Genomic DNA, 24,743 nt, shown 5'->3' with positions numbered 1-24,743 from the left:
AATATTTTTTTTCAAACCATCCCGTGACTATAGTCATCATATACGTGTTGTCCGTATGTCTGTTCATCAAACAGACACACAATACATGCATCTATCACAGCCTAACCCGCGGGGAGATTATTCCCGCGACTGCACATCTGCTCGCTAAGAAGACGCGTTGTCCATGCGTCTTTTATTGAAATAGACACGTGGACTGTGTAGCCCGGGGAGGCCAAGCTGCGGCATCATAAGAAGAATGACGCCATGGATTCAAGCCCATCAACCGCATCGATGGTGTGACTGTTAGGCCCTTTGCTGTGGAGTCTCCATGTGAATCCCTTGGGAACACATGGAGACCGCGTGACTGTCATCTAGTCGCCTGGACAGTTTAGGCTCCTTGACCCTAAAAAAGGTTATACATGGCACCCTTGTATGACCTACCTAACCTAGTCTACAAAATTGACAAAGTTAAGGTTCAGTGTTCTAACTTGACTATCCCCGCGTGCTAACCTCGTGCACCAACTAACCGCAATGGCAAGGAACAACTCTTGGATCAACTCTGGACTCCCAAAATAGAAAGTGCAAATGAGGTGGCATTAGGCCCACATTTCCCTATATATCGCCATTTTCAACATCTTCTCGAGCTCAGTACAGGAGCCCAAGACCTTTGTTTTCAAAACCATCAGAGACATAAGGATCATAACCACATCATCCTCATCATGGCACCCTCCATTCCATTTCAACCCAAAACTCATTTTTTGGACCAGCCACACACTCATAGTACCATTTCAAGTGTGCCTTCTCTTTTTTTTTTAATTCATCTTGATCAATCGCATTAAGATTATTTATATGATAAAAAAAATGTTTTCACTTGGGGTATTGGCTTTTAAATTGCAGGCACGTCAACAAACTTCCTGCTAGGATCAACCCATCGGTGGCTAGTAACAGAGAAGGTATCATTCATCACTCGTCATGATAGGCTTCCCACAAAGCTTTGCATATCATGACATCATTTCTTTTGAGTGCACCATAGGGTCCATCATATCGACCACGTTTACCATCGCCTCCCCTTGCAGATGGTAAACATGCACACCAGTCGATAAAGCCTCCCCATTCATGGATCACCTCATGATATAGATCCCCACATACTTCTGGGATCCATGCACATAATACCCAGGCCCTGGAACCATTTCAGATTGCATGCCTTGAAGATCAACCTCGTTCTTCTTTACTCATTTCTCATTAGCCTCATTCCTACGCCATCCCTTACATGTTACAATAGATCAGGACGGATGCACCGCAACATCCTACATTTGGCATATCATTAACCCATATGACATAGACCATCTGCATCACTTCATCTACCTCACCAACCCAACACAGAGACAAACCAATGGGGTCCCCGCCCTCAACAAAAACACCACACCTCCATACAGGTCACCATTCTCATGGGGCACCCATCTCCATGTCTATACATCCAAACCAACTTCATATTATTTGGGAAAGTGTACAAAGATTTCTTTTTAGGAAAATGCTTGCTGCCCATATTTTCATGTATTTTCCCCGATGGCAATTTCTAGTCACCCTTGGTCGGAGTTCGCAAATCACCCACAGTCATCTACCATCTTCATGCCAATCAGAACATACTTAGACCCACCTTGGAAATCCTACTGACTCCAGGGCCATCCCTATTAGCAAATGTGTTTTGACTGCCGCCATTTGCATAATATCTCCGACCTCGGTCTAGTTGTCCATATCCACTCATATCGTCAACTCTCATTATCATGAGTTGTCTAACCCACACTATTATAGTCTTTTTACACCTCATATTGATTCCTTGACTCATCATATTGGGTGGTTGACTCTTCTTTCCTGTCAACTTCAACACTCATATTCTAGGATCGAGGTAGTACCTTGGATACTCCCCCCTTGAAGGGATATTCTTGTTAGAAAATTATATATTACAGAGCAATGGAACACATAAAATATTACAGAAATATAAACAAAGAAAATGCATAAAACAAGAGAGACACAGATATACGTGGTTCACCTAGTTTGGGCTACATCCACGGAGAAACAACCAGTCCTTCCTTTTATATTATCCAATAAACCAAAGAGATACAACCTACAGCAGATCCGCTGCAACACCCTCTTCGCTCTCAATCTCCTCTCTCTTCCTCACTTAGAATACAAAGATATATAGACGCAATATAATTCCCTCGTATATAGTGAGGGGTTGCCTTCTAGGGCAAAAAACCCTAAATTAAACATAAATTCTATCGTCAGATCATCCGCCTAATGAACAGCCTAGATTGACAAGAAATTACTAGACTTTTAGAAGGCAATTTTACATCTATTTTTAGTTTCGGGGGCGCTGCCCTTGAACCCCCGTCGGGGGACCACTGGCCCCTGGACCCCCTAGCTGCGGGGGATTAGCCCCCCCGGACCCTCGCGGGGGGGACAAGTCCCCCCCGCACCCCCTGCGTGGAGGGGTGTACAGTCTTCCTGCAATATACATCCGGTTGAGACCTTTGAATACAGAAGATAATCAAGCTCCACACCCAACAATTCTCGGGTGGCACAATGGGAATCACTATTGCCCAATGATGTCATCGCCCCCCTTGACATTCGACACCAACACAAGTTTTCATGTCAAGGTGGTACCGTACTTAATGACCATTGCAGTTCTTTCATTTAGTCGAAGACCCCCACATCATTAAGCACCTCATTCAACAATGCTTACATCATGATATGGGGGAGGTACCCAAATTCGAAGACCCATGCATACCTCAGCACCTCATTCAATAGTGCTTCACCTTTTTTATGCATGGGGGAACCAAATTCAGTCTATTTGTCGAAGAAACACCCTTGAGGGCATCAATAGTTATCATCATCAGCCATCAACACATCAACCACCATAATGTTGACTGGACAGAACCATTTCCTGTCCGATTGTAATAATTCGTCACTAGTCATCATAACGAGCATGGGACATGCCCACCTTGTATAGACACTTTTTTACTCTTTAGGTTTTCTTCAAAGCATGGTTATCCTTTATACTCAATCAAGGGGTTTCCCTACTCATCTCCATAACAAGTTATCCTCTCTCTCAAAAATTTGATCAGATTCTTCGTCATAACATAAAACATGATGTATTTTGGCTATAAATTTACACCTAACCTCATACGTCAAGGGGCAACTGTTAACACCATAAAATCGTACACATGTTTGCACAATCCAAAAGACGCTAAAAGTCGTCCAATAGAATGCACAAGTAGATATTTTTCCATCTAAAGAATTTATGAATTAAAAAAATTAATTTCTCATAAGGTACAAAGTTTATAAAGTTAAAAAATGGAGGACTCCATGATTGTTTCTTCGATATCTACGCACGATGCGAAATTTTCTTCGAAAGCCACGCGATCGAGAAAATGGATGACTCAGCGAATTCGGTATCACTTCGCACACTTGGAGGCGATTCCCTGACAGCATCTTAGTCCAGGACAACCGAATTTGAGTCTCCATGAAGATATGCAACCCTCAATGGAATCATCTTGTCCTACTCATAAGTTGTTAGGTCCCTATACTACTAGTGTAACCCCTTATTATTATTAGTACAACCCCCTTATTATATTGTTGTGCCCATGTAGTCCCCATATTGTTATTATTTTGCCCCATAGAAGCCCACTATTGTTATTATTGTGCCCTTACATTATTATTGTTATGTTGGCTCTGATTATATTATGACCCCTTAGACTCCTATATATAGAAAGTAAGTCTTTTCATTTGCATCATCTAAGAATTGTTCATTTGTCTAATGTAAAGGAGGTTTCCCCCTCGAAGAGGCTTATTTCTAAGGCGTTCATCTATCTTTTTGTGAGCTGGTTTCATAACATTTGGTATCAGAGCTTTGGATTCTAGGGTTTCGCTGCTCCAAACAGGTCATCGTGGAATTTTTGCTATAACTTTTTTTTCTGCGACATTTCAGAAGCTAAAAGAAAAACCCATTTGATACAACATCACGCTGAACCTCGGATCCAAATTTCTGATTTTTTCTCGCTATATGTTCAGATATATGATCTGAGGAAGTTAGGGTTTTTGCAAGCTCCAAAATTTCATCTAAAAAAGGTCATCGTGGAATTTGCACTATAAATATTTTGCTATGAAGTTTCAGAAGCTAAAAAAAAAACCCGTTTGAGAAGAAACCGTTTTGAATCTCGGCACTGAATTTGAGATCCTGTCTCACTATATTTGCGGAGATATAATCTGGGGAAGTTATGGTTTTTGCAGACCCCCGAATTACGTTCCAAACATGTTACCTTGGGAAAATCATCATAACTTTTGTTCTGAGAATTTGATTGAAATTTCGTAAGAAGTTTCAGAAATAAGACTTCCTGTAGATTTCTATATATCAGTTTCAGGTACTAAGGTCGAAACAGTGAGACGTGGGACATCGTACAAGTTCGCTCTACTGAACTAGTCTATAATCAGGTCACCGTGGGAGATTTGGCATAATGCTTTCTTGGATAATCAAATTTTGATCAGACTTGCAAGGTTAGAAAGAGAATTCAGAGAACTACCACAGGAAGAAATTTTAGAACTTGGATATCTGAAATTACAGAGTTACAGTCGTTTCGATATCAAGCTCCTAAAATCAAGAAAAATCGAGATGAAGAAGTTTGATGGAAAGGATCCGATAAATTGGATAATACTGATGGAGAAATATTTTGATATACATGGTGTACCACTGTTACAAAAGGTATGTATTGCATCTTCATATTTAGAACAAGATCAATTTTTATGGTATAAAGGACTTTGTTTTCGTAAACCACTTGTTATGTGGTCAATTTTCATGGAGGAAATTATAGCACATTATGAGGATACAAAGAGCAACACCTTCTTTAGAGCAACACCACAACAATTGGAAGAAAAAAGAGAAAAAGGGCTTTGTTACAAAGTGGAAAGAAAAATTATGGCAACAAGGAAGTCTACCCCTCACAACTATAAAGATGGAAGTGTTGTTTCTCCTAGCCTTCCACAACCTACAAGGGTTACACCACAACAATTGGAAGAAAAAAGAGAAAAAGGGCTTTGTTACAATTGTGATAAAAAATACATTAAAGGTCATAAGTGTGTTGAGAAGAAATTATTTTACATTGATTGTGTAGAGGAGGAAGAAAAGGATCAAGAAACGTCAAAAGAAGAGTATATACACCAGGAACCAACCCCGGAGAAAGAAGAAATGAATCTGACCACATCTTGTAAAGCATTGGAAATAAATACTACTCCTCAAACTCTTAAGATAGAAGGACATATCAAGAAGAAAAAGGTTCAAGAAGTGAAAGACCACATCAAGAAATAAGAAATGAATCCGACCATATCTTGTAATGCAATGGTCGGAATTACCACTCCTCAAACTATCAAGATAGAAGGACATATCAAGAATAAAAATGTTCAAGAAGTGAAAGAGCACATAGAGCATCAAGAAATGAATCTGACCATATCTTGGAATGCACTGGAAGAAATTACCACTCCTCAAACTCTAAATATAGAAGGACATATCAACAAGAAAAGATTCAAGTAGTGAAAGATCACATTGAGCATCATCAAAAAGTTCTCCAACTTTTAAAGGATAACGCCACTTTGGTGCATAATCGAATGAAACAACAAGCAGATCAACATCGCAATGAAAGAAGTTTTGATGTAGGCAATTGGGTATTTTTATGGTTACATACATACAAACAAATGTCCCTCAAGAAAGCTATTTATGAGAAGGAAATGTTGGCAATAATACATGCACTTAAGAAATGGAGACCTTACCTAATGGGAAGACACTTCAAGGTAAAAACGAATTATGATAATATTAAATGATTTTTAGAACAAAAATTATCCTCTGAAGAGCAACAAAAATGGGTCACAAAGATGTTGGGCTATGACTTTGAAATCATCTACAAAAGATGGAAGCAAAATGTTGTGGCATATGCACTCTCAAGAAAGGATGAGGATGTGGAAGCATTGTTGTGCGCCATTTCTATTATCCAACCAGATTGGATAAACGAAACAAGGTATGAATGGAAGAAGGACGAAGAAGTGTGGCCACTCATTCAAAAGTTGCAGAAGATCCCAGTTCAAACAATATTTCCAGAACTTGACGAGGAAGGAAAAATCATATTGGAGCCTGGAGCAATCACAAAAACAAGAACCCGACAGCTACGAAATCGATCAATTTCAGAGTATCTCATCAAGTGGAAGAACTTACCAGCTAAAGATTCCACATGGGAGGACAAGAATTTTATACAGGAGCATCAAGAACTACTCAAGAGTTGAGGACAACACTTTTTGAAGGAGAGGGGCATGTTAGGTCCCTATACTACTAGTGTAACCCCTTATTGTTATTAGTACAACCCCCTTATTATATTGTTGTGCCCATGTAGTCCCCATATTGTTATTATTGTGCCCCATAGAAGCCCACTATTGTTATTATTGTGCCCTTATATTATTATTGTTATGTCAGCTCTGATTATATTATGACCCCTTAGACTCCTATATATAGAAAGGAAGTCTTTTCATTTGTATCATCTAAGAATTGTTCATTTGTCTAATGTAAAGGAGGTTGCCCCCTCGAAGAGGCTTATTTCTAAGGCGTTCATCTATCTTTTTGTGAGCTGGTTTCATAACATAAGTCTTTGTCATGCATGAACCAAGAGAGGAAAGATGGATTGAAAAATTCTACATAAACAGGCCATGTGAGAACCAAAATATGAGACAGTGTTATGTTGGTCAAATTGCTATCAGAGCAAACCAACATTCCATTGTTGAAGAAAAAGAAAGTAAGAGCACTAGCTGTTGGCCATATTGCTTCTTAGTAATCCATCATCTTAGTGAGAGTAGAGGAGTCCACCATTGGAGAGTCTTCATACTTCTTTAAGAGAGAGGATAATATTGCAAAGAGATTGAGGAAAAGAACCTCCATGCTGAGGATTTTTGAGCACCATAGCTCAAATAACTCTATTCAAGTGTTTAATATTCATCTATTGTATTCAACTTCTACTACGAACAATCAATAAAGGAAGTTTTTTCATTATTTTGTTGACTTGTTTGCTCCATTGAGCATTGTTTGTGTATTTATATATTTGTTTTAGTTTATGGTTGTATATGAATTGTTTTCACTATTTGCAATGCTTTGTTTATCTAAGTTTGTTCACTAACAACACCAACATTGTCTGAGATCCTTTGCAAGGAACAACCAACTGCTAATGAGGTGTCTTTTGGTACACCATTGCCACAAAATCACTACCATAGTGCCCACTTCTGGGCATAGGCCAAGGGTTTCTGTACACGAACTCATGGAGGGTGAGGGAACCATATGGGTCACTGGTGTGGAGTCATGCCAAAGGAAGTCAAATTTGCCAATTTGGAAAGGTTGGACATGCCAGGGACAATCTAACATCGTTGAACTCTAGAAATCAACTTGAGGACATAAGGGAGGATCAACACATGAATGAGGTACAAGGCACTCATCAACAGGTGGTAAGGAGTTGGAAAATTTGTTGGCAAGTTCGGTAGTAGAATCACAAGACTTGACTCGGTCTAGGTGTGGCACTTCCAAGGAGGGTCAAGGAGGTGCCCCCTGAATCGTTCCAAGACTTTGTTTTCCAATCTTTACCTTTTCCAATTTGGGAAGTTTAGAGGCATGAAGAGGCATAATATCCCTAGGATGATCAGTGGGTAGATCCATGACTTTCAAGTTGATTGACCAAGGGGGTTTGTCATCGAGGGAGTCACGTGGAATAGTTGGAGGGGCGATCCCTGTGGGAAAAGGAACTTGGTCATATTGCATATCGTGATTGAGTTTCCGACCAACGCCAAGAGGTACCGATGGGATTTCTGGAGGAGAAATATCTTCAATGCAGCTAAGGATGCTCACATGCTTGATCAACTTCCATAGGAGCAGGAAACACTACCCAAGAATCAGGAGGTCTATGGGGTCCACAGGTGCTAGAAGAGATTATATTCATAGGAGATTTAGAAGATGTAGAATGAATGTCAATAAGTGGTAATTAAGGAAATACCCCAATAAGAGATGATTTCTTAAACAACCTCACGCCAACACTTTGATAGTGACAAGGGAAATTTGGGTTGATGGGACGAAATAGTTAAGCTGGTTAATCGTAAAAATCTTGGATTCATGAGGAAAGCAAAGGACACAAAATACGAACTAGACAATTGCAATCATGGCATAGAAACAACTCTGGCCAAGGAGTAGGTTATAGTCCAAAGGAGAGTTGACAACTTCAACATTGACATAGATAATCTTTCCTCCTAACTCAATGGAAAAATTGGGAAGAACCCCCTTGGGTACAAAGTTATGTCCATCAAAGGATTGAAGAGTTATATTAGACGTCATGAGCACCAGAGAGCCAAGAGCCTTCCAGCAGGATGCCGACATGACACAAGTGGAAGAGCCTTCATCCACCAAGGTGCGATGGATATTCCTATGAAAAATATGCACAATAATATGAAAGGCGATTCATTGGGAAAGTCAAATAGAAGCCTTGTCAAGATTGAATGTAATGAGGTTTGAGTTAGATAGATCTACTATACTGATCATAGATAATAAGGCCTTATGCTGTTGAGGACAACTTTGCAAAACCTCCAAGGTAGACATGGCACAAGGAGCCTGGGCAAGATCTTGAACAATACTATAGTGCTGAGTGGTCCGGGAAGAATTATTGTGTGTTGTCTTATGAACAATACCATTGGGGGGGGGGGGGGATAAACAGGTTCCAAAGACTTATCTAATGTGAGAGGCCCAATGGAAGTAGGTGGATCGAGTGAGTCCTTAGGAGAAGAACTCGACTCAGGAACATCATATGACTTAGCTCGTTGGTCACATTAATGTTATAGCCCTATTTTCCACTCCACTATAGGGAGAGAAACCCAATATCAACTTACCTCAGTTGTTTGGCTAGAATGCATCCCCTTTCACCTTTTCTTTTACTTATGTGAGATTTATCCCATGATAAAAGGGTGGAATTACATAATTGAGCAATTTATCATAATTATTTTTCCAAAATATTATAATTATGAGATAATAATTATTTCATATTTGAGATAATTGAGAAAAATCTCATAGTTGTGAAAAAGGTTTTTATAGTTTTCCATTCCCAAGGAGATCAACTTGACCCACTTGTGTATGAGTTGGATAGGGGTCCATTATTGTAGAAGTTTCCTAACTTCTCAAGCCCCTAGGTGTCTAGATACATTCTCCCAAAGGATAGAATGAGCCTATATAATCTCACCAAGAGGAAAGGGGGTTAGATCAAGTATCCACACTATAGTGTGAGAACTCTTATGTATTGGGAGAGGAGACCATGCTACAAGATTGAGGAGAGGATCTCATTTGTGAAGGTATAATTGTACCATTTGATTCATGATTAATAAATTTCATGTTCCCTCCTGTTAATCTACGATTATGGTTGATAATACATGTTAATGTTTATTTGAGCTAATGGTCTTCTGCAGAAGCCTATTTGTGGTCTTTTTTTGGTGATGCATGTGTGCAGGTAGTGGATCTATTATAGGAGGTGAGATCTCTTGGTTGGAGCATAGACTTTCTGCATCAAACCCAACATCCTTCACCAATATGTGAGGGTTATAGGTGTGAGATCAAACGCTTACTGTAGGGGCTACATACATGATTGATTGCTTGGGCATTTAGATTGGGATTTATATATGTAATTGAATTGGTCATATATTTTGTTGTCTAGTAACCTTGCTAGGTCCATAGGGTTACGAAGCAATAACTCCTTGTGTGTGAAATTTTCCATAACATAATTGGTGCTTTCAAAGAGAGATTTTCTCTTTTGCCTTATTTGCCTTTATATCTCTTCTCTTTTGCTGTGGATTTGGTTTTTTTTGGTCTTCCATTGAGTTCTCTATAGATTTTTGGATTCATTTTGATCTCCTTTGGAATAGAAAACTCTAGAAACCATTTTCACAATTATGAGTTTTTTCTCAATTATCTCAAATATGAAATAATTATTATCTCATAATTATAATATTTTGGAAAAATAATTATGAGAAATTGATCAATTATGTAATTCCACCCTTTTATCATGGGATAAATCTCACATAAGTAAAAGAAATGGTGAAAGGGGATGCATTCTAGCCAAACAACCGAGGTAAGTTGATATTGGGTTTCTCTCACTATAATGGAGTGGCTAATAGGGTTATAACAAAATTTATTATGGGGGTTGGTGCCTGCAAATTCATGTAATCAAAGACTGAAGAAGATAAAAATATTTGTGGATTTTTCTTGCAAGGGTTTTCACTTACATTTAGAGTTTTCATGTGTTTATGTGAAGCTGGTATTTAGTGATGCATTATGATGTTTACGATTATGATTAATTGTGTAATTGTTTAAATTTGTTAAATTAGCCATTACACTTATTGACCCCCACACTCTCTTGCCCTGCACCTCATCATTATTCTAACAATTCATTTTAGAGTAGGTTCCTTCAAGGACAATTAATTATTGTAAGGTTCATCACAGGGGTCCTGGATAATCTCAAATCTTCAGGCAACCCTCCTCAATTTGATGGAATAAACTATGCTTTCTAGAAAATAAGAATGGAAACCTACATCATGTCTTTGTGTACTGATGTATGGATGATTGGTGAGAATGGTTTCCAAGTACCTTCTACTCCTCCCACTCATGAAATTGGTAAATCTATTTATACATTTAATGCAATGGCCAAAAATGCCATCTTAAGTGGTCTATTAGATGTTGGATTTGTCAAAATGATGCATTGTAATTCAACCAAAGAACTATGGGACAAGCTCAAAATTTGTGATGAAAGGGATGGAAAAATAAAGGAAGCCAAGTTGTAAAATTACAAAGGTCAGTTTGAAAGTTTGAAAATAGAAGAAGATGAAGAGTAGACAATATTGTCAACTCTACATAGGTCTCGGTGAAGAATTCAAGGAAACTGATATTGTTCATAAAATATTGATATCACTTGCCTCAAGCTTAAATCCTAAAGTATCAACCATTGAAGAGTCATCTAACATGAAAAAGTTAAACATGGATACCCTTCCTGGAACTCTTATTGCATATGAACTAAGGACAATAAATGAGAAGACATGATCTAGAGAAGTTTCTCAAAGCAATTAAGGAAGGAAGCAAGCATGGGAGTCAAGAAGACTCCAAATCATGAATCAAATGAAGAGGAAGCCAAATTTGTAAGAAAGATGTGTTGAAATAAGTAACTAGGTTCAGAATTCATAATGACATATGTAATCATGATTTTATGTATTTGATATTGAATAAAAAGGAAATTTATTATTGTCATTCTTGACGCATTAGTTTCATGCTCAAGGTTATTTTATTTGTAGGTTAAGAACCCATTGAGTGCTTATAGGGCTTGTCATGGACTCAACAAGTCAATTGAGTAATTGTCATGTATGGAAGACCCTTTTGGGCATATTGTATCATGTCAAGAAAATTATTGTAAATCATAGAATGTGTCAAAGACCCTTCAAGGAATTGTCAAACAAGTAACAACGAGTCGACCTTCAAGAAAGAACAAGTCAGCCTACAAGGTGACAAGTCAGCCTCATGAAAGGGCTATTCGATCTACTGGAGAGACTATATATAAGAGAGCTCGACCTCATTTGGAAGAGCATAAATAAAAGTAACAACAAGTTCGATAAAGGAAGATAAGCAGACAATAAAGAAGCCTCAATACGTAACAAAGAGAACAAGAGATAAATCAAAGTTTTGGACCTATTTTAGGGTTATATCTCTCACACATGTGAGGATCTAGGGCACCATCTTACTGCAACAAGATCAAATTTAAAATATTCCAAGTGAAGCTGAGTTTGGGTAGCAAGAAAGTCTACTTTGGAAGCTGAAGTCTTAAGGAGAAGAAATCAAGTCAAGCGAAGTAAAGAAGGATTCAAATCTTCCTTAAAGTCAACCACACATGCAAAATTGCAGTGAATACTTGGGGCCAAAAATTGCAGGGCAAAGAAGCCGAAAATTGGAGTCAAAGGTGCAGGTCTCAGAAATCTTGGTCAAAAGAGAAATGAGAGCTACAATAAGGAAAGTTTGACTTGGTCTAAAGAGAGTTCTTCAAGGAGAAGTTTGACTCGGTCTTGGAGGGGTCTTTGTCAAGGGTCATAGGTCTTGGAATTCGCCATTTGAAGTTCTATAAGAAGAAAAGAGTTCTTGTGGGTTTTCCTCTCAAGAGGAGAGGATTTTTCCTTGGTTTATAACCTATATCTTGTGTCCTCTTGTCTCATTATTTTATTGTGTGGTAGCCGTTTGATTATAAGAACACTAATAATAATCAAGTGAAAGAAGAAGCTAATAAAGTTAAGTAAAAATACATCACAAACAATTATCAAAGTAAGAGAAATCATCTAATTGAGCGGCCCTTAGATTTCTCAACATGGTATTAGAGCTAAGGTGACTACAAAATGAAGAAGAGGCAATATGAAGATCATACCATTGAAGAAGGATACATAAGGGTTTAACATATGGAAATCATTAAGGATAACTAAGAATCACCAAGGAGGAGTACTCATCTCAAGGATCATATCCTCACAAGGAGAAGAAGACCACAAGGACCCTATATTGACTCAAAGAAAGAAGGAGTACACATTTGAATCATCTTGAAGTATCCATATTGTACATTTCTACACCCAAAGGAAGCAAGAAGAAGCATTGCCATCATCATCAAATAAATCAAGGTGATCTCCCTCACATTGAAGGAAAGATCACATCTTAAACATCCTTGAAGAAGATCATCAAGAAAGAAACAACATAAATAAGGCATCAAGTTGAATATATCATCATCTAGGAGCATCTTCACTTGAAAAGTAAGTATCTTTATATCTATGTTTTAATATACTATCAAAATGACTTCATTTTAAAAAGAGAGAAACAATTTGGTTGGGTAATCAAACTACCTTGCATGGAAAAAGAGGATAGATTTGATCCTCATAGAAAATGAAGTCATTGAATACGTTAAGGGTTCAATATCTAAACCATTTCAAGATCAAAATAAATCACTATCGAAGTATATGATGGGAGAAATAAGGGCTTAAAGAATCCTCATAGAATCAACCAAGGGTTCACTCATCCGCTATGTAGCAAATATGGTGACATCAAAGGAAATATGAAAAGTTGGTAGAACTATTTTCGTAAGCACTGCAGGAGAGGTTATATCATTGAGAAATGAACTATACACGATTGAGGTATCAAAGTAAGAAGGGGTAGCCTCATACCTTACGAGGGTATATCAAATAAGAGATCAACTACAAGAACTAGGAGAAATAATGTTTGATAAATAAATGACCATTGTTGTGCTCAATGCACTATTTGATGAATGGGGCAACTTTGTATCAAGTATCTATGGAAAGAAGGAAGCCACTCCATTTAATTAAATTTTGTCATTATGTAAGATTGAAGAAACTAGGTTGAAGGAAAAAAGTAATGTTGGATCAAATGAACAAGTTCAAGCATATGCTACCATGTCCAAGAACAAGGAAAGTTTCAAAAGTTTGATCCTAAGAAAAAGAAGAAGATTGATATGTCAAAGATATAGTGCTATGAGTGTAATGAGTATGTGAAATTTAAAAGGATGTGTCCTAAAATCAATAAGGACAACAAGAAGAGAAAGGAAATAAATGAAGCCCATGTGACCAAAGAAATGGAAGAATAAGAAAAGAAGAAATCGAAGAAGGAGGAAGTGAAAGATCTCTACTATGACTAAGATAACCTCCACTTAGTTATTTTTAGTTATAAAAGATGATATAAAACATCATAACTATGATAGAATGCATTAGATCTGAAATAGAGATGACATCATCATATAAGCATGGAAGGATAGATGAAGTAGAAAGTCTACATAGTTGCAGCAGTCATCATGATAGAAAGGAAGTAGCTCATAGGATCTTCATTGAAAGCATGAAAATGCAACCGAAATAGTAGTATATATGGTTGGACAAAGTATCGAAGTACTTTTATCTTCAATCAAGGAAAGGAAGTTCTTAGAAGGAAGTCTAGATGACCAAAAAGAGGAAGTGGTATGTATATATTCGGCAGATAGATTCATGACATCACATAGTTGCAGAAATAATGATTGAATGCTCTATCTCATGAGCATGATTAAAATAAGAAGAATACGTTCAATTAGAAAGATGCATGAATACATGTTGACAACATGCCTTGAACTCTTATACATATTGACAAGATGGAATCAATATAATATGACCTCATGAAGAATATGAGGCGGTTAGAAACTATGGTTCCTACAATGAAGGAACTATGTATATAAGTTCCCAGAGAAGCAATATGTGAAGAAAGGAAAAAGAGTTTGTGAAGTATGCAACTATAGTCGTGTAAGATAAGATAAGTAATCAACATTATGATAACTAGAAGAATTAGCTATGCCATCTCCATGGAAGAAGAAGGTATGGAGACCTTGATATGTATACTGCAAAATAAGAATCTTGGTAATGAATTTATTGAAGATGGATTCACACATGTGAAAGATGTTGATGTTACAACGAGCTGATGTCATGACGAAAGCCCATCATAAATAGGTAACTCTCGTTTGATAATTATTTTGATTTTTGAGAGCAACTCGTTGGGTTGTAACAAGGCTATTGAAAGAAAGTTGTAGATGTCACCTACAACTAGTACTTATGATATTGGATGGAAGATACTAAAAGAAACATGACTTGGAAAAGGTAGTTGTATGAAGGATAACTAGATGTGAACTAGAATATCAATTTCCAATGAAGAGAAAGATGACATGACTATTTATCAACACTATGGTTCATTGAAGGAAAGTGATGGAGAAGATGGCTGATTCCCTATGAAGAAGATCTAGACGATGAAGGCTCCATGATGAAGAAGTTGAATTTCATGACATCGAAAGGAGGAGCCCTACTAATAGTACCATGATCTCCATCAAAGAGATAATAGCTGATGTTGGAAACAAGTTCCTAGTTAAGAGGGAGCTTGGGAAAGTTCCTAGGTAAGAAGGAACTTGGGTATATTCCTTTTATAGGAATGAGTATATCCTCCCTAGTTGAGAGGGAGAGATAGACACATCATTCTTGTCTTCATGTTATGAAGAAAGAATGGAGGATTGGGTAAGCATATGAATTTCGATACTCTTTGAGGATGTGGTAGGGCATCCAATAGGTAAGAGTACTCGAAGAGAAAATTCATTGGGGATGTGCTATTCCAAGATAGGAATAGTACTAAAAGGACATACCTTGTGAACATCCACATGGGGTATGTGCCTTAAGAGACAATGATTATGGTGTCTATTAGTTATTATCTCTCCACCATTGTGATATGATCTTATGGAGAGATAGAGTTGTTAGTCAATGCCTTGCTATGTGAAAATGCTGGTTGATATGTTGAGATGCAATGAGATAAGCTGAAATAACACCTTATGAGATGGTTTACTAATTTTAATCTTCTCATGATAATTCTTCAGTATGAGAATGTCCAAGTACCTTATATAGATTATAAATACCTCCCTAGTTAAGAGGGAGTGTTGAAATATGTAACTAGGTTCGGTCTTCATAATGACATATGTAATCATGATTTTATGTATTTGATATTGAAGACAAAAGAAAATTATTATTGTCATTATTGATGCATGGGTTTCATGCTCAAGGTTATTTTATTTATATATCAAGCACCCATTGAGTGCTTCTAGGGCTTATCATTGAGTCAACAAGTCAATTGAGTCATTTTCATGTATGGAAGACCCTTTTGGGCATATTGTATCATGTCAAGAAAATTATTGTAAGTCATAAAATGTGTCAAAGACCCTCCAAGACCTTGTCAAACAAGAAACAACAAGTCGGCCTTCAAGAAATAACAATTCAACCTACAAGGGGACAATTCGGCCTCATGAAAGGGTTATTTCGACATGTTGGAGAGATTATACATAAGAGAGATCAACCTCATTTGGAAGAGCATCAAAACAAGAAACAAAAAGTTCTATCAAGGAAGATAAGAAGACAAGAAAAAAGCCTCAACACCTAATGAATATAAGAAGAGAGAAATCAAAGTTTTTGACCTATTTTAGGTTATATCTCTCACACGTGCGAGGAGCTAGGGCATCATCTTACTGTAACAAGATTGAATTGAAAATCTTCCAAGTGAAACCAAGTTAGGATATCAAGAAAGTATACTTTGGAAGCCAAAGTCTTAATGAGAAGAAATCAAGTCAAGCTAAGTAAATAAGGACTCAAATATTCCTTAAACACACCCACACATGCAAAATTGCAGTGAATACTTGGGGTTGAAAATTACAGGTCAAAGAAGCTGAAAATTGCAGTTAAAGGTGCAGGTCTAAAATCTTGGTGAAAAGAGAAATTGTAGCTGCAATAAGGAATGTTTGACTTGGTTTGTAGAGATTTATTCAAGGATAAGGTTTACTCTGCCTTGGAGGGGTCTTTTCAAGGGTCATACGTCTTGGAATTCGTCATTTGAAGTTCTATAAGAAGAGAAGAGTTCTGGTGGGTTTTCCTCTCAAGAGGAGAGGTTTTGGCCCTGATTTATAACCTATATGTTGTGTCCTATTGTCTCATTATTTTATTGTTTGGTAGTTGTTTGATGATAAGAACATTAATAACTATCAAGTGAAATAAGAAGCGAATCAAGTTAAATAAAAACACATCACAAGCAATTATCAAAATAAAAGAAATCAATTAATTGATCCGTCCCTATATTTCTCAACAAGCTAAGGAAGGGAACTGGTAAGTTCAAAGGTAGGCTTCTATATAAATGTTTTGAATGTGGAATAATAAGACACTATGCTTAAGTAAATGACAATTATGATGAAGTAAAGTTAAAATATAATGATTGCAAAAGAATACGAAATGCCAAAAGGAGAAGCTTGTACTCCAATGAAGACAGTGACCATGAAAATGATGAAAGCATGGTTGATACTGAAAGGTGAGAGATATTGTTCATAGTTGAAGAAGAGATTGAAGTAGAGGCAGACCTTGAAGAAAAACTCCTAAGTGCCTTGGAAGAAGTAAGATCTCTAAGAAAGAAGATAGATCAACTAGAACAACAACTGCAAGAATATGAAGATAAAGATCATGATGCATACTATATCGTCTCTCTCAAAATTGAACTAGAGGAAACTAAGAGGCTAAAGGATATTTTTTCATACAATGATCGCCGAGATAGTGGTGATCCCAGTCCTCTGATGTTATATGACAAAATAATCATTTAGGATGAGCAACCTTGGGAATATATGCTCTAAGGCCCGGTTAACCATACTATCACATATTCCATCCTTATCAACGGAGAAGTCTGGGTCAATTTCTAGATAGAGGGCTACTTTTAATGTCTCAACGAACCTATTATTGAGGTCCAATTGTTAGTCGAAGCATGTAGAGATCTTCTTGTATTTGAGAGGCTTTCTTTTATTGGACGATCCTAACTTCATCCTCTCAAGTCCTGAAATCACTTCACTGTTTTGAAAGAAGGATCGTTTTATTGTTAGGGGTTCCAGGCCTTGCGAGTCCTCATTAATAATGTATTCCATCTCAAAATCGATAGGGCGAGGGTGAATAATATCTCCATGCAATACTTTATGTCACATAGATGGAGAAGGGCGAGGCCTCCAATCATCAAAAACATCTCCAGCCTTATCTTTGAGTCTAATAGTTGGTGAGGAGGGACTCGAACGAGAGATTGTTTTGTCTTTTATTCCACTCACCAAAAAGGGGATCATGTTGTGATGATTCATCCTCGTTAACCTTTTGACCTAACCTCTGAAGAGTAATGTCCGCTTGGTCCTATGTACTATGGAAAAAAGGGAACTTCCTCTAGAGTAGGCTTTTCTGGGTCTGGAGGAGGCTGCGAATTAACCTACTTCCCTTGAGAAAATTTTGGAGTCTGGTTCATATAGAGGACACAATCTATTAGGATGTACCCCACAAAATATCCTAGGACACTCTCATATCATATGTCTGATTTCATGACAACCTAGAAACCTAAAAGGTATCCCCCAATAATCCAATTGTTGCCTAATTGAGAAGGTTCCCCAATAAATATCCATAGAAGTTGGGAGCCCTTTGGAAAAATATGCTTCAATAAAAAACCATTCCACTCTCTTTTCCAACAATCATGTGCATCCTTCATCCACGTAATAAAGTATACCAATATTTTTGGTGATCTATGAAATTTCCCTTTTGGATCGTAACTCAAGAGGGATCCCTAGTAATTTAACCCAGATGTATATTCTCTTTGGATTCTCTTTGATTGGATCGAAGCCATGGATGTGGAAGTTGGAGGTTCCAGCGAAGCTGAAATGCTTCACCTGGCTGGTTGTCCACAACCACATCCTTACTTGGGACAACCTTGATAAAAGAGGATTCTTGGAAACCAGTGTTTTCCCTCTTTGTAGATTAGTTGAGGAGAACGTTTTACACCTCTTCTTGGCATGCTCCTTCGCCCATGTTGTTTGTGAGTAAATCCCTACTATGCTCAACATCAAAAGTGCAGTGGAAAAAGTATTTATCCTCTCTTGCCTTGAAAGTTGGTTAATCCGAAACAGACAATACAAATCTATTTCTATGTATTTTTTTATGGGGGATTTGGCGTTGTCGGAATGCTTGAATTTTTGACAATGTTGTTCTGAATCTAAGGAATAATTCACTCATAACTGTTGGGTATTTCGTGGAGAATTTTCCCTGTTGACGGTACTAAAAATCCATCAACTAAGGGGGTCTCCCTGATGAAAATTCCAAATCAGAATTCACACCGTTTGGTGTGGGAGCCCTTCCGAAAATAAGGCCCAACTACCATATGTTCTTAGATATTTTCCTTTGCTACAATGGCCAGCACAAGAGAGTAGTGTACATGTACTTTCAGATGAACAAGTGAGTATGCCTTGTGGAATGTTCAGTTCCATAATGTATCAAGGTTCTTCTACCGAAAGGGAGTTAAAAATGAGCCTTTAAAAGAAGAGTGATAATACTAGTATAGTAAAGGCACACAAGCATATATGTATGAATGAATTGTTGATAAACTAGCGAAATAGTTCACATAGAATTTGTTATGCAACCAGCTCACAAAACATAAGAAAAGATAGATCAACGACTTAAAAATTATCCTCTTTGAGGGGGAAACCTACTTTACATTACATAAATGAACAATTCTTGGATGATTCAAATGATATGACCTCCTTGGTATATATAGGAGTATGACCTCCTTGGTATATATAGGAGTCTAAGGGGTCACAATATAATCAGAGCGTACATAACAATAATAATGTAAAGAGAAACTATAACAATAGTGGGCTTCTACGGGGCACAACAATAGCCACATGGGGGATACATAAGCACAATGATAACAATAGGGGGATGAACTAACAATTAAAATAAGGGGGATGTATTAGTATTATAGGGACCTAACATGCCCCTCTCCTTCAAAAAACTTTTGTCCTCAATGTTTGAGTAGTTCTGGATGCTTATGTATAAAATCCTCATTCTCCCAAGTAAAATCTTCAATGGGTAAGTTTTTCCATTTAATAAGATACTCTGAAATTAATCGATTCCATAGTTGTCGGGTTCTTGTTTCCTTGACTTCTTCAGGCTCAAATATGATTTTTCCTTCTTCTTTAAGTTCTTGCAACATTGTTTGAACTAGGGTCTTGTCACCAATAACCTTCTTTAAGCATGAAATATGGAAAACTCGGTGTACTTGGGAAGGTGCAGGCAGCTCCAATTTGTATGCCATAGTACCAATCTTTTGCAATACCTTGTAAGGACCATATGACTTGGGTGATAATTTATTATCCTTCTTAGCTTTCTTGAGGGACATTTGTTTGCGTGGTTTTAGTCGTAAAAGTACCCAATCACCTACATCAAAACTTTTTTTGCGGCATGGCGATCTGCCTGTTGTTTCATTCGATTCTAGACCAGAGTGAGGTTATCCTTTAAGAGTTGGAGAACTTGTTTTTGATGCTCGATGTGATCTTCCACTGCTTGAACCTTAGAATTGTCTTTTAAAGATGATGTGATGGATGGTGGATGATATCCGTAAAGTGCCATAAATGGGGTCATTTTAGCTATAGTATGGAAGGAAGTGTTATACCACCATTCAGCTAGAGGTAACAACTTGATCCATTGCATTTGTTTATTAGATACAAAGCAACAAAAATATCCTTCCAAACATTTGTTTACTATCTCAGTTTTCCCGTCAAATTGAGGATGATAAGATAAGCTATGAGCTAATTGAATACCATCACCAAGAACTCGTGTCTACCGTGTAGAGCTGCCTGTAGAGTGGGCGCATAGACTTGCGCCTTGCTGCGGCCTTGTTTAACACCTTCGCACTTCCTTCTTCGATGTAGAGCGATGTTCGTTATGAACCCATCCGATGCTCCTCCAATGCACCAACACTTGCTATGTTTATATGGGTGGTTGGGCGAGTCAAGCTGCCCGGCCGACTCGTCCACCGTGTGCACCGACGCCCTCACTTCATTGCCAATTTTCCTATCTTTGTTGGTCGGCCAACAATCCTTCGCCCGAATTGCATTTCACATGAGGTCGGCCCGTGGGTGATGCCAACTCGTCCCCACTCTATAAGTTCACATCGCCAAGCCTTCCACGTGCATTTTTCATGTGTTCCTTCACACGCCTTGGCCTCAGCTCGTCGCACTTCGCACGGTGGTAGTAATCCGGACCGCAGGTCCTTACATCCTCCTCCACCTGAAGTCATTGTCGTCCTCGACAATATGTCATCCCAGTAACCATCCTGCCACCAAGATCATCATCTCCAACTGTCTCATCCTTGGTCCATGATATCAATCAGTCCATACACTGCAACATCCCTGCAACATATGTAAAAACAACTGTCTCCATCATGTGTCGTCCCATCCTGTGAACTGTCATCAGATACTCCAACATAATGCCAACATCTCTCTGGTACACTACTAGCCCTCATGACTTGAACTAGTCGGGTGATCAGTCCAACTGTCATGCTCAAATCATAAGAATGTCCATCCTTATGCCTACACCAATCTTTCTCAGATTCTGCCACATCCTGGACTCACCAAGAATCTCTCCCATGCTTAGGTCCATGGAAACTCCATCCCATTTGCAACATTTCATGATGCTAATTCCAAACCATTCCCGCACCATCTGTCATACCTGCTCAACCTGCTTTAAGGACCCACTGCCATGAGCAGCTAACAATGAGCCCCATCTTCTATGTCATCTAAGAAGATGTAGAGGGAGTAGAGCCTGAAGGCTCACCCTCACTAATAAGCTCAATCCATCTGTCAGGATTCTCTATCTCCATCCTCTGTAGATATGCAACCTGATCCTCCTCTCGGACATTTAGTCTCACATAAACCTCCTCGTCATCATCATCCTCAACCTCCTCTAGCCTTCTTGACAAATCCAAGATACTATCGGATAGTGTCCTGATAACCAATGACTGCTCGGTAAGCTTTGCCTCAACAGTTGACAATCACTTACACATGTATTCCATGCGCTTCTCATCCTCCATCTGCATCACGACTAGTTTACAATTAGGTCTTGTCACACCAATGGTTGGAACAACAATGGGTACATCTTCCCTTCCATTGTAAATGTACAACTTCTTCAAATGTGGAACAATCATAGCATCATATTGTTTCAAGAATTCCATCCCCAGTATAGCTTCATAGTCATCAATCTGTACTATAGTGAAGTCGACTTTCTCGGTCCACTCACCTAGTTTTGTGTCCACTCTTTCAGTTGTAACACCAAGTACACAATCAGGAGGAGAATTCACTATCTTCATTTGTGCCTTCACTAGTACAAATTTCAGCCTAATCCTTCTCGCAGTATCTTCACTCATGAATTTGTGAGTAGCCCCACTATCCACCATAGTGAGTACATCAACACTCCCAATCTTCATTCAAACATACTCCAAACTGTTCCTCTCAGGATCTCTCTGAGAGACCACCTCTGTAGCAGTAGCAGCTCCAAGAATCTGCATCATCCCCACAGAAGCTTCTTCATTCTTCGTATTAGATTGTGCAATAGTGGCCACTTTCGGTCTTGAAGGACAATTCTTCACCGTATGTGGTTCAGCACATATCCAACACTTTAAGGCTTTCTTCGTCTTCGTCTTATCATCCACTTTCAAAACATCATCCTTCTTCTTCTCCTTCGCCTTATCGAACTTCTTATTTTTCTCATCAGAAGTTTCATCATAATGCTCCACCAAACGATCCACAACAGCAAAAGCTTCCTCAAGTGTCTTAATATTCTGCCTCTTCACTTCATTGCGTGCCCAAGGTTTCAATCCAATAATGAAGTTGAACACCTTGTCCCTCTCCACCATGTCAGGAAGTTCTAGAACTGCACTTGCAAACTCCCGCTGATATGTTTGTAGGTTCCCTGTCTGCTTGATAAACATGATCTTCATCCTTGCTTCCCATGTTTCATCCTAAGGACTGAAGTGGGTCTGCAAAGCCTTCTTCATGTCATCCCACGAAGTTATGTCATCAGCACTGCCATTGGCAATCTGATCCATCCTCCTTCGCCACCACATCTTAGCATCCTTTGTCAAGAATTGAGCAGCTACCTTCACCTTTGTCTCATCATCGGATAGACCCAAGCATTCCAAGTATTGCTCCATATCCCAAAGAAAGTTGCCAAGAGTCTTCGCACTCCTTGCACCATCATAAGATTCCAGTTCCTTGACTTTCACATGAGGCACTCCTCCACCTAAGTTATGCCTCACGGCCTTCTTCAACACCACGATCTCATCTCTAGCTTCATCAAGAGATTTCTGCAAGTTCAAGATTTCTGCCAAACCTCGATCTCTTGCTTCTTCAATCTCCTTGACTTTATCTTCAAGTTGTGTACACTTAAGATCAATGTACTCGTTCTGAGTCCGGAGTTCATCGAATTCTTCCCTCATCTTCGAATTAGCCTCTTGATCTTTCATGACCAAGTTCATCTTCATAGTCCAGTAAGATTCCAATTCCTCCATTCTTTCCAACACTTTCTCAAGGAAAGCATCTGTCGCAATACGGCTAGATTCCCCAACCTGAGATTCACCTGCCATTTCTGCTAACTGCTTCCTCCTTTGTGATCTAGTATAGACCATCCACCAGCTTCACCAAGTTCCCTGCAAAACTGAACTAGCTCTTGATTCCACTTGTCAGTGAGATCAACTTCCTTCACCTGCAAGTACCTGTTTCCACTGTTACCAACTGTCAAGATTCTTCAACCCTGAATCAGCTTCAACACTAGCACCAGTTCACCAGAAATAGCTCTGATACCACCTGTCACGCCCCTACACCTGTGGTAGTGTTGAGGCCCCGAAAATCGGGTCGACAACAAGGGGGATACCCACCCGGTCCGGACCTTGGTTGGCAGTTCCTTATCCGTTTGGTATAGCGGGTTCGACTGGGGATAATGGGACCAATTTCCCAATCTAAGGGTGTGTGTGTGTGCAGAGTTGGATGTTGCTGATCTAAGAATACTTAAAGCTAATCTAATTCAAACTTTTAAACTAAATCTATGCTACTGTAATCTAATGAAAAACAACACATCTAATCTATGCTAACCCGGGGTGTATTTCTTCTATTATGCGATCTAAAAAGATTTCGAATAATAACTGGTAATAAAGATCATTCAGCTATCACAAGAATAGAAATCAATTAAGATGAACTACTTTGTATAAAAAGATAGGCAAAACAGTTGTGAACAACGTATCGCATAATAAGTTATTCATATATCAGACATAAATAAATGGCTCCACCGTACAAAAGTGCGAAATGGTAACTCACACATTCATGCAATAACATATAAACAACTAAAAACTGTATATCACTTTAAGAATATAAGCAGAAATGGTCAAGAGATAAAAGTACCATTTATGACTGGCTCTACTCATAAGCTTCAAGCAACAATGATTTATCTCTCCTTGCTCTAACATCTACTAAGAGTACAGAAGTGCAACATCAGTAGCAGATATCAAATGCAAACATTAATAAACCTTGATCCATCCATTCATCAAAACCCCCTCCGAGGGTGCAAAAGTGCATGTTCTGAGGACAAGTTTTTGACAAATTTCTGGACCCTTCTCCAAATGCATGAGAAGGGTTTAAATACTGCTAACTAAATAACTTAATTACATAAATTTAGGATATGGTTTTAAATGACCGCCCTTCTTCTAAAGCAAAACTATTTCTAAAAGCTGAATCTAATTCCTAACTATTTCTGCATTTGCTCCTTAAATGTTGCGAGCATTCAGCATTCGCCTGGGAAGAGTCGGCTGGTTGCCTTCTGCTTTTGTTTGAGTTATGCAAACAGAAATGGCAAGCGCTGGAACCACTTTTTAGTACACTAGAAGATATTTTTGAGAATTATCTTCTGGTTGGGCGAATTTACTGCGTATATACTTGGCAACAACCCAAATTTCTCTCAAACTGCTTCTGCTTTTGCTATTTTGGTTTCCGGACTTGCGAATGACTAAGCAAGTTAGGGACTTTGCTTTCTGAACAATTTTCTTAGCGATGCGCGATTAGCGCTAGGCGCTAATTGCGCATCGAAAATTGCCTCTGTTCTTTGATCCGGGCTTTTCTGGTGCGTTTTCCGCCTTTAGCGCTTTTTCCTTCACCGGGTAGAAGTTTCAGGATTTTTCGTAAACATGCTGCTTTTGTGAGCTTTCTGACCCTGAATGTTGAATCACCTCTTGACCTCAA

At 38.5% G+C, this 24,743-nt stretch overlaps 1 protein-coding gene across 1 annotated transcript in view; it reads right to left on the bottom strand.

Annotated features, from left to right (window-relative positions):
* The window catches only part of LOC149212685 (WAT1-related protein At2g39510-like), a 104,829-nt gene extending 81,731 nt beyond the window's left edge, over positions 1–23,098 (bottom strand). Inside the window, exon 1 of the mRNA XM_089388786.1 lies at positions 22,846–23,098. Within this exon, the coding sequence (XP_089244912.1) occupies positions 22,846–23,098 (253 nt within the window). The remainder of the gene's footprint in view (positions 1–22,845) is intronic.
* Between the last annotated feature and the right edge of the window lie 1,645 nt (positions 23,099–24,743).

Source organism: Pinus tabuliformis, chromosome 1_1, assembly GCF_031772625.1.
Source record: "Pinus tabuliformis cultivar Carrire ecotype Pingquan chromosome 1_1, CPIR1, whole genome shotgun sequence".
Lineage (NCBI taxonomy): Eukaryota > Viridiplantae > Streptophyta > Pinopsida > Pinales > Pinaceae > Pinus > Pinus tabuliformis.
Note: the sequence above shows the minus strand (reverse complement) of the source record. Positions and strands in the feature narration are given on the sequence as shown.